At 33.8% G+C, this 10,895-nt stretch overlaps 2 protein-coding genes across 5 annotated transcripts; one reads left to right on the top strand and one right to left on the bottom strand.

Moving 5' to 3' along the window:
• The first annotated feature begins 4,794 nt into the window (after window positions 1-4,794).
• LOC120083330 (AP-3 complex subunit mu) lies at window positions 4,795-8,237 on the top strand. 4 transcript variants are annotated; one of them, XM_039039040.2, is made up of 8 exons: window positions 4,795-5,034; window positions 5,162-5,261; window positions 5,456-5,566; window positions 5,638-5,727; window positions 6,385-6,632; window positions 6,920-7,129; window positions 7,254-7,461; window positions 7,667-8,237. In XM_039039040.2, exons 1-8 carry the CDS (start codon window positions 5,000-5,002, stop codon window positions 7,910-7,912), a joined length of 1,248 nt encoding a protein of 415 aa, XP_038894968.1. In that variant the 5' UTR covers window positions 4,795-4,999; the 3' UTR covers window positions 7,913-8,237. The 4 variants fall into 4 exon arrangements, with proteins under 4 accessions (XP_038894968.1, XP_038894970.1, XP_038894969.1 ...); XM_039039042.2 differs by having other exon boundaries at window positions 4,797-5,034; window positions 5,162-5,247; XM_039039041.2 differs by having other exon boundaries at window positions 4,797-5,034; window positions 5,462-5,566.
• LOC120083331 (psbP domain-containing protein 1, chloroplastic) lies at window positions 7,631-10,144 on the bottom strand. The gene is made up of 4 exons (XM_039039044.2): window positions 9,943-10,144; window positions 9,433-9,861; window positions 8,239-8,491; window positions 7,631-8,076 (listed from the first exon to the last, which is right to left on the bottom strand). Exons 1-3 carry the CDS (start codon window positions 10,078-10,080, stop codon window positions 8,270-8,272), a joined length of 789 nt encoding a protein of 262 aa, XP_038894972.1. The 5' UTR covers window positions 10,081-10,144; the 3' UTR covers window positions 7,631-8,076; window positions 8,239-8,269.
• Between the last annotated feature and the right edge of the window lie 751 nt (window positions 10,145-10,895).

The raw sequence follows: 10,895 nt of genomic DNA, 5'->3' as shown, positions 1-10,895 counted from the left end.
AATACTAAAATAATATAATATATATAAATATATAATAACCAACTTACTATATGCATATATACACTATATGTTATATCCAATACAATATATAACTTATAGTTTATATTATATCAAATATAATATAACATATAGTTTAATATTCTCTCATTTACTCTATAGTACTTAATATAAATCAAATTCATATTAAATTTAACCTATAGTATATATATGAATCATATTCATAAAATTAATATTTGGATGAAATTCAAATATTTATTCTCTCTCAAATAAAACTTCATATTATAATATATCAAATATCTTATTTTAATAATATCACATATAATTAATTTATATTAATTATATCATATATATAATTAATTTTCTCAACTAATTTGAAATTTTCAAATTAATCCAAAATTAATTGGATTCTCATTACTCCCAGTTGAACTACTGAGGAGACCTTATGGACTTATAGATTGAAACTCCAATGGTACTTGATTAATTAATTAAACTTTTTAATTAAATTAACAAACTTTCATTAATTGTCTGTCACTCTACCGAAGACCAACAACTGCACTCTTCGCACTACAAGTATATTTCTGTATTCATTGGATATAACCAATCAATGGTGCGATAACCCTTCATAAATTGCTCATAAGTACAGTTAGACCAAAATTATCATTTTGCCCATGTAATTACATCTAACTCCTTAAGTACCACTGGTCCCTCTAATGAACAATAAGTTATAGTCCAACCATGACCAACCCCTATTGGGCCAGGAAAGGGTGTGGCGCCACATTGTTCCAATCTCGGAATTAGCCCTTAAAGGATCAATTTCTCTACTTACCCTTGTTGGGGTTGATGCCCTAAAGTCTTGTGTCCTGTAGTTTGTAAACAGTTTGTACGAACGCTTGTGTTATTAATATATGATATTTACTTCACATCTTGTATTTTTGCTAAGTTGCTTGTTTTATTTGCTTTACCACAAACCAATAAACATAAAATCTCTGGTTATCTGTATGTGACTTAAGCATGTATGTGGTGACATACAAGTGGATCATGTCTTGAGTGATAACCAAAATTGTCTGTAGTATATGGATATATGAGGGAAACCTCATCCTGTAATGATATGGATACGGCTCGCTTTGTAGAATGGTCACAAGTGTTATGACTTATCACATATGATCTGATCCTGATCATTCGTGTTGGGAACATACGAGCGGGGGCGTCCTATACAAATAGTTGTATAAGACCTGACCACGAAGTGTTAACGTCTCATTATATAACACCGTTCATGACAGAGAGTTCACTTCACTAGGATGACCATAGGTAACATGACCTCAATCCTGAGTGAGTTGGAAACTTCTATTATTGAGGGCGGTCCTTTGATTTGTATGGGTGCGAATGGTCAGGTCGCTGATTCAAACCTACCATTTTGGGGATTCATCTGATTTGAGAGCTGGGAACTCAGCTACACAAGATGGAATTCACTCCTTCCTCGAGGCAGGAGTAAGTAGATAGATAACTCCCTTAAGGGCTGATTCTGGGGCTTGAACGATGTGGCGCCACACACCTTCTCTTGGCTGGAGAGGTGTTCACACATAGTCAGTGGTACTTAAGAAGTGAGATGTAACTACAGGGACATAACGGTAATTTGGCTCAGTTGTACTTATGAGCATCTGTGAAGAGTCATCATACTCATGATTGGTTATATCCGATGGACACAAAAATATATCTGTGGTAAGAAGAGTTCAGCTGTTGGTCTTTAGTGGAATACCTGACAGTTAACGGATGGTGGATCTCGTGGCTAAAGAGTTTAGTCAGCTATTCACGGACCGTTGGAGCTTCGAGCCATAGGTCCATTAGGTCCCCTGGGTAGCTTGGATAAAGTCGAGAACAAGTATTTTGATTAATTTGAAATGTTCAAATTGATAAGAGAAAGTTTAATTATATGTGATATAATTGGATTGGTTAATTATATATGATATAATTGGCTAAATGTATGAGATACATTATTTTGGAGGAAATTAGATATAAATATGATTTATATCAAGTAGAGGAGAAAATACTATAGTAGATATGTGATATCAAACTATAGAATAAAAATATAATATGATTATATTAATTAATTAATTAATTGGTTAATTTGATAATTAAGCCAAATTTCACGTTCGGACATGGGTTAGTGGGAAACCATCGGTTATTGTAACTGATAAAATAAAAATGAAATCGTTTCATTTTGAATCGTTGTCCCAAAGAAAAGAAAGAGAGCGCGTGTTGGTAGAAAGCAAAATGATCGCTTCGAGAGACTATACGATAGCTCTTCTCCGCCTAAATGATTGTCCACCTCGCGCTAAACGATTGACACTGTCGCCTACATGATTGGATAGCTTCTCTAAACGATCCTATAGTGTGCCGGTTTTACTAAACGGCCGTATACCTTTTTCTAAACAATCGTTCAGTCCTTCTAAATGATAAGAAATTTTGCTATGTGATAGCGTTTGCTTCCCTCCCACTTGCTTATCGCCTACACGATTCGTATTCCTCTTTCCTCTACCAAATTCACCAAAGACCACCCTTTGAGTTTTTACTTCGAGAATATTCAGGGCTATTTAGTGGTGGTGTCGTCCCTGTTGTGGTCGTGAGTTCGCGTTGTTCGTGCTGCTGTAGTCGACGTTTCCGTTGGGCGTTGGTAGATCGCGTGGAGGTTTTCCGCTGCGTTGGAGTTCCAAAGTGTGAAGATTGTCTTCAACTGGTATGGAACTTTCTCCCTTGTTGTTTATCTTGTTCCAAACATGCCGTTAATTAAGATTTGTTTGCATAACCGTATCTGTTGAATGTATATATTTGCATTTCGGTCACTGTGAGATTCGAGTGATCCAAACACACTCATAAAACACTTAGATATGAGATCCTTCAACCCTAGCACCAGGGAATGAAGAAATTCCTTATTGTGTAGTTGCGTTCTCAACTTCCAATCAGACAAATCCCCGAAATGGTAGGAATATTGAGTTGGCGAACTGACCACTCTCACCCATGCAGATCAAAGGACCACCTTCATAGGCAAGAGTTCACAACTTAGTCAAGATCCAAGTAAGTCACTTATGATCATCTTGGTGAAATGTAAGTCTCTTATATTAACGGTATTATATAATGAGACTATTTATTTTTTTGGTCCGGTCTTATACAAACCCATTGCATAGAACACTTTTGCTCACATGTCTTTACATGAATGATCAAGATCAGATCATTTGTAGCAATTTACAACAATTGTAATAACTACAAAGCGAGCCGTATTTGTAGTGTCACTAGGATAAGGTGTCCAACCTTATACATCTATTGCAAATCATTTAGGCTATCACTTAAACACGATCCACCTATATGTCTTCACATACATGTTTAAGTTACAAAGATAACTTTAGATCTTAGTTTATTAGTTTTGTAGGTTAATACTACTAAATGTCAAATAAAATGTCTAAAATTTTATTAGATAAATAAATTGTTTGTACATTACAATTACAAATTACAGAACCCATGAGATTTAAAGTATCAACCCCAACAATATCATATAACCAGCTCGGAGATTGTGGCCATTTGTTACATATTTTTTGTGCTAACCATGTAACATGACTATTAATATGGTCATTATAGAACAATTACATTTTGAAGATATTCCACTTACAATATACATCCAAATTTATTTTATTCCAATGAATTCAATATAATTTTGTTCAAATTAACTAGAAACGTTACATGCACAAATTTGTAAAATGATTGCTTATTTTTTTTAAAAAAAATTGGAATGCATGATCCAAAAATAAAACCCTAAACCTCAATTTCCAAAACTCTGAACTATAGATGTGTACTTAAGAAAAAAAAAAAAATATATAGTTTATTAAAAATTGTAAAATTATCAAACAAAAAAGTCTCCAAATAAAAATAATCACCATAAAAGTAGATTATTTATGTAAAAAAAATTGTAAAAAATATTCCTGACATATGAATTCAATATATCATCCCAAACACATTCTTTCTAACTCATATAAACAACTCTCATCCGAAGCATAAACATATAAATTCTACATGTGAACCCAACTTAATGCTCCAACTCTAAGAGAGAGAAGTTAAACCTGATAAGTTTAGAAATATGAAGGAAAAATATTTAGAAAGAGCAAAACATTAAAAAGAGAATATTAGGAGAATATTAGTTATACTTTTATTATTTGTTAGAAGCATAGTTCAAAATTTCAGTTCAAAATTTGAAATTTCAATGAAAATTTTAGTGGGGTTTTAATTTTCCTCCAATTTCTTGAAATTTCTAGTGTTTTTAGCAATTAATTATGCCTAGCTCAATGGAAGTGCAAATGAAGGATTTTTTTTTCTTGTTTATCATACAAAATCATTATTTTCAATAAACCACATATTTTCATTCAAATAGTTTTCATTGAATTTTCACATCATTTCATCTTAAATCAAATTTAACGTGAATTCTCTAATATTTTTTTCATTTTTTCTCAAGTTCTATATACTTGTAGAGTTTTTTTATTATTCTTTCTTTTCTATTATGCTGTGTTATGTTTAATGTTATAATTTTTTTTTATTCTTATTATGTTATATTAGTTTGATGCTATGATATTTCATTTCTGTATCAAATTTATTTTATAATAAAAAATTTACGATTATTTCATATCGTTTAATTTTGTAATTAATTTTTAATAATTGATATTATTTCATAATTATTTTTTATTTTTTTTAAAAAATTTGGTCTCGTACTTATATTTACTATATATCTAAATATTGTCTTCCTTTCTAAAAATGATAGATTAAAATTTTGTCGAAATTGATATTTTCACAATATTTCCTTGCATATACATTCATAGTGATTGATGAGAGAGATTCGGATGAAATACACAATTTCTACCAAAATCTCACTCTCCACCCAAGGGTAGAGACCTCTTCTCTGATCCGTAGCTCATCGATCGATCTTCGTCATTTGTCACTTTCAGACTCCGATTAACCGATGTTGCAATGCATATTTCTGCTATCCGATTCAGGGTAAGAGATAATCCTACTTCACATTCACTCCTTCCATTCTCTATCAACTGTAATTCATCTTCCCATATTCAATCACAGTTTCCCCCCTTGAATCCTGTCTTCCAATTCAACTGTTTAACATTTGCAGAGAGATTATGCTGGAGAAACAGCTCACTGGGCATCGTGTCGACCGATCTATATGCACTTGGTTCTGGGACCAATCCCTATCTCAAGGTGATTCCTTCAAGGTACCCCTAAAATTGCAAATTTTCCATTCGTAACTGCTCTATTTTGTTGTGAATTCTTGGTTTTGCTTTTAGATTTTGACATCTGGGTCTTTGATTTTGAAGTATTTGTTCAAAGTTAAGCTGTGAACACACTTGAAACTCCGTTATGCTGGCTTGATTTTGATTCTTTGTTTTGTTTTTTCATCTATTTCTAGATGCAGCCGGTGATTGCTTCTCCAACCCATTATCTTTTCCAAGTTGTTCGCGCGGGAATCACTTTCTTGGCCTGCACCCAAGTCGAAATGCCGCCTTTAATGGGCATTGAGGTAAAAATTTCTTCTCTAGAATGAGTAAGAAATCAGGTTGGATATTTGAGTCCTTAACTTTTCATCCTTAGTTCCTCTGCAGAGTGGCTGATGTTCTCACAGATTATCTTGGGGAATTGAATGAAGATTTAGTCAAGGATAATTTTGTCATTGTATACGAGGTAATGCCCAAACCTATTCACGTACATGCTAATTTTTGATTAAGGGAGTACCTACTACTTTAGTTCTAGAAACTTTCACAGGAAAATGAATGGTTAGATTTGTTCCCTATTTATGTAAGTTCTTGATGTATCATTAGCAGTAGTTTTGTAGTTCTTAATTTGAATTGTTAATTGTTAATTGTTGTAGTTTTTAGTCTTTATTTATTCATTTTTAGTTATCTTTTATCATTATTATTGGAGTTGAATATGGGGTGGGGGGATTCGGATCTCCCGCCTATAGGGAGGTAAGTAATGCGTCAACTAAGTGAACTATACTTTGCAGTAGTTTGATTTATTTATTTAAGTTTGTTGTTATATAGCTTTTTACTTAGTTAGAAGGTGGTAGCCTGATAGGATAACCCATTAATCCTTCATGTATAGTGGTTTAATCTCTTGTACTGATAGACATTTTGAAATTTGAATAATAATAAAAGACTCCTTTGAGGGATCTGGGAGATTTTCTCCTTTGAAGCTTGGTTGCATCAGTTCTGCGTGAATTAAACAGCCTGTGTGCACTAAAGAAGAGGATATCAGACACTATTATGCCAAATAACTCATTCTTAGATTGTTAATTTAATTTCCCTCAACCGAAAAGTAATTGTTAGTTGCAATTTGTAGCTTCTGGATGAGATGATAGACAACGGGTTCCCCCTCACTACAGAACCTAACATCCTGAGAGAAATCATAGCTCCACCAAACCTTGTAAGCAAAGTATTGAGCGTGGTGACTGGTAACAGTTCGAATGTGAGCGACACCATTCCAGGTGCAATCGCATCTCATGTTCCATGGAGAACTACAGATCCAAAATATGCTAAAAATGAAGTTAATGTTGATCTTGTTGAGGAGATGGACGCCATTCTAAACAGGTCCTAAAAGCTTTCCTTTAGTTTTTATTTTTATAATGAATATCAGTACTTATTCAATCCACCAACTATACTTTTAAGTTTTGCCATTAAATTAGGTTTTTTAATTAATTTTTTAGTATTGAGAAATTTCAGTTTGGTTTCTGAAAACCTACAGTATACAAAATTTTGTGACCTTTAATATATAAACATTTCAGTAATGCAGCTCAATTAAAGTTCTAATGAATAGCAAGCGCATGAGAATAGTAAACATGTTGTATTCAATCTTGCTGTTGAATTGTCTTGTCCAGGGATGGCCACCTGGTCAAGTGTGAAATTTATGGTGAGGTCCAAGTAAATTCTCATCTATCTGGTCTTCCTGATTTGACCCTTTCATTTACAAATCCTTCAATCCTTGATGATGTGAGATTCCATCCCTGTGTTCGGTTCCGCCCATGGGAATCACATCAAATCCTGTCATTTGTGCCTCCTGATGGACAGTTTAAGCTCGTGAGTTACAGGTATGAATAAGTTTAACATGAAGAACATAGATACTGGAAACTGGAAAGTATCTACTTTTCCAGGTTATAGTGCGTTAACTATTTGTATTCCCTCTTTTACCATATCAATTTTACTTCCATTCAGGGTGAGAAAGTTGAAGAATACTCCTATGTATGTAAAGCCTCAGTTTACATCAGATGCAGGGATATGTCGAGTCAGTGTGTTGGTAGGAATTCGACATGATCCCGGAAAGCCGATTGACGCAATAGATGTGCAGTTTCAATTGCCCTCATGTGTTTTATCAGCTGACCTTACTTCAAATTATGGAACAGTGAACATCTTATCTAGCAAGGTGATAGTTGCATCACTTTTTATTCCAAAAAACTGATATATTATGTATATCGTTAAACTGAAGAAAGGGAGTTATATTCAGCCCTACTTGCTAGTCAACCCGAAGAGTTCTTCTAAATGCCTTTTTAAGTTGATTTTCGTTGCAGTGTCTTTAATTTGGTATTTGGCAATTGATAAGCTAAAAAGGATGGAATTTATTTCTACAGATCTGCTCTTGGACAATTGGAAAGATGCCAAAAGATAAAACTCCTTCAATGTCTGGAACATTAACACTTGAGACAGGATTACAACAGCTTCATGTATTTCCAACATTTCAAGTGCGTTTTAAGATCATGGGTGTAGTCCTCTCTGGCCTGCAAGTTGATAAACTTGATGTGAAGAACTTGCCAAATCATCCTTACAAAGGCTTTCGAGCTCTAACACGAGCAGGGAAGTTTGAAGTTCGGTCATAAACAATAGCAGCAACTTGCAGTGAATTTGTGATGATCTTGAGTGCATGATCTTCTGTTAAATCCTGTGAACCATAGCACAATCTCATGATAGGTGAAAACAGACTAAAAATATCTGCCCATTTGTAAAGTTTGTTTAATGCCTTTTAGCAGCTCGGAAGTGATTCCTGTTTCAGTGAAATTGATACTTTGTCAATCTTTGGTGCCCTTTTACTAAATCAAGGAATCAAGAAATATGAGATTAGTGAGACAGGACTCCAATATCAAACTGTAAAATGCAGAAGCAATTTGCTTTGATAATGAAAAGTACAATATTTTTCAGCTATTACATCTGAAAACCCTTGGCTGCTACAATTCATTTCATGCATTCACTTTGTTGACTCTGAAAGAATCCATAACTTGACGCAGTTCATTTTCTTCTTCTACAAACACATTTTCTGGAGTTTGTAATCTCAACTCGTATAGCCGATTGTTTTCAACTCCAAGAACTGAGAGATATCTTCGATCCCATTCCAAACGAACCACCCGATCCTGCGGCATCACTGCCAATTCATTGTTGTTCGCATATGACTTTATGTTTACCTGATACCCACATGATTGCAGATCGTTATGATGCATTTGAAGAAATGATCATATAAGCTAAATGACATATTATGATTAACTTACACTTTAACCTACGTGTTAGTTCCATTTAGAATTGCAGAGAAAAATATGAAATACTTTAGGTTTAAACCTCATTTTTTGTCTCGAATAAATTTCAAATGAAATGTAACTTTCAAGTGTCAAAGCTAGAATGTCACAACTCACAACAATCTTTGGAACGTTACTCTTACACCATTATGGTTTTCTGTTGTATATCACCAAGCTTCATGGCTAGTGAGTTCTGTGGTTGAAAACACTCAACAGGGTTGTTTTAAATGGATTAAGGGAAGAGCCAGTAATTACACTGGACCAAACACAATTTTTGTTTTGAAAAATTAGAGAAGGTTTTTAATAGGTGAGATTACAAGTTTCAAATTTTGTTCTTGTGTTTGTCTCATAGATCTTTGAGATTTAAAAAGTATCTATTAGCCCTCTACCCCTTAAACTTTCAATTTTGTATTAAATAGGTAGAAATACTTCAAAAATGACAACTAGGTCTCTAAATTGATTGAAAGTTCAAGAACCTTTTAGACACTTCTCAAAGTCTAGAACCTATATGACACTCTTAAATCACACTCTTAACTTCCTGATTGATCCAAAAGCTCAAGTTGATAAGTGAAGTTAAATTTAATATTATATCATCTATCACTTTCCTTCCTTGTATCACACCGATTAACCTCCAAAAACTTAAGCCGACAGGTGAAGATAAATTTTAACATTATATCATCTAACATACACAAGGTGAAAGTTGAAGTTGAGAAACTAATCATCTTGAATATCATAACCATAAATGAACAGATGAAGAACAAGTTGTTCAGCAAAATGGATAGAGTTGAAGCACAAAAGGATAAGAGTAGAATTGTATCAAATTTGCATATTACCTCAACTTGGTAGTAAGTTTTCCCATCATCAGCCATTCTGGAAGAAGTTGAAAGAATGTTGGATTCCCTTCTAACCCCAAGCCTGGTGGACATGAACTCTGTCAAATATTGCTTCAGCACTCTCTTCCCAGCTTCTTCAGGAGGTCCTAAATCCTGAACGCTGTTATACCTAGATGAAGACGGTGACGAGAACTCCACCAAAAGATTCTCATCAAGAACAAACGGATCCCTAAAGAATATGTCAGACCCCGCTCCTCGAACTTGAATCCAATTCTTAGGGTATTTGAACGAATAGCCATCAAAAGTGTCAATGTACTCCAATAATCCAACAGATGGAGATGGCTCAGCCAACGCAGAATTCGAGAAAATATAAGTGGACAACATCAACGCCATTGCACTCCTCCTCGGAACTGCAACGCCTTTTTTAATCTGATTACATATTAGAAAGCTATAGCCATAAAATGCAAGTGACAAGTTCCAGATTGATTACAGTGATTTTGGGAGAATTACCGATTGAGATTCAGAGCGACATTTGGGGGATGAATCCATAGGCCACCGCGGCGAAGGAGAAGTGCACGGAATCCTTTGCCGAATTGAAGAAATCAGTGTGTGAATTGGAGGTAAGAAGGAGTTGAGGATTACCGCCATTTTCAGGAATCTCTCCAAAGAGAGCACTAACTTCTGTTTCCAGATTTTTAGGATAAGGTTTTTTTTTTTTTTTTTTTTTTAAAAATTATTTATTTATTGTTATTATTATCATCATCATCATCATCATCAGAACTGAATCTCTGACCTCGAATATAACTGTAGATGAGTTATTTATATCTGACAATTTTCAGGACTAGACTTGAGAGAATGATAAAAGAGACTAACTTAGGATTCAATCTATTTAAAGCATGTTTTGGAGTGATTTATCAATAAACATAAAATTTAAACCCTCGACTAAGAGGTCATACCCATGCAAAAAAGATCTAAAGTTCATCGGTATTGTTGAGCTTCACAAGACTGTTATTCTCTTAAACGATACTATTACAATTGAAGAAGCATGGATTTGTTTTTTATGAGTTGGATCAAATTGGATGATTATTTGGAACTTACTTTAAGGTCGGGACTCTTTCAATAATGAAGTCCAAGCATTTGTTAATGACATTAGAGGTATTCATTGACAAGACATTGTTTCGGTCTTCTCTTTTTGTCTAAAAATCTGTAATACCGTTGCTCATATTTTGGAATGTAATGCACCACGAACCAACGTCTCTGGTGCATGACTTGAAGATCATCTCCCATGGATCGATGTTGTGGTGTCTAATGATTTGATATCTAGTTAGTTTTGTTCTTTTTTGTATTACTAAAAAGAGATTAAGAGGTCATAGATTTTTTAAAAATAAAGTAAAAATTTGAGAATGATTTTGAAATGTTTAAATATATTTGGGTAAATTGCAAAAATATTTTGATATCATCAA

The sequence above is a fragment of the Benincasa hispida genome, chromosome 8 (assembly GCF_027475165.1).
Source record: "Benincasa hispida cultivar pf3 chromosome 8, pf3_genome.v1.1, whole genome shotgun sequence".
NCBI classification, from domain to species: Eukaryota; Viridiplantae; Streptophyta; class Magnoliopsida; order Cucurbitales; family Cucurbitaceae; genus Benincasa; species Benincasa hispida.
Note: the sequence above shows the minus strand (reverse complement) of the source record. Positions and strands in the feature narration are given on the sequence as shown.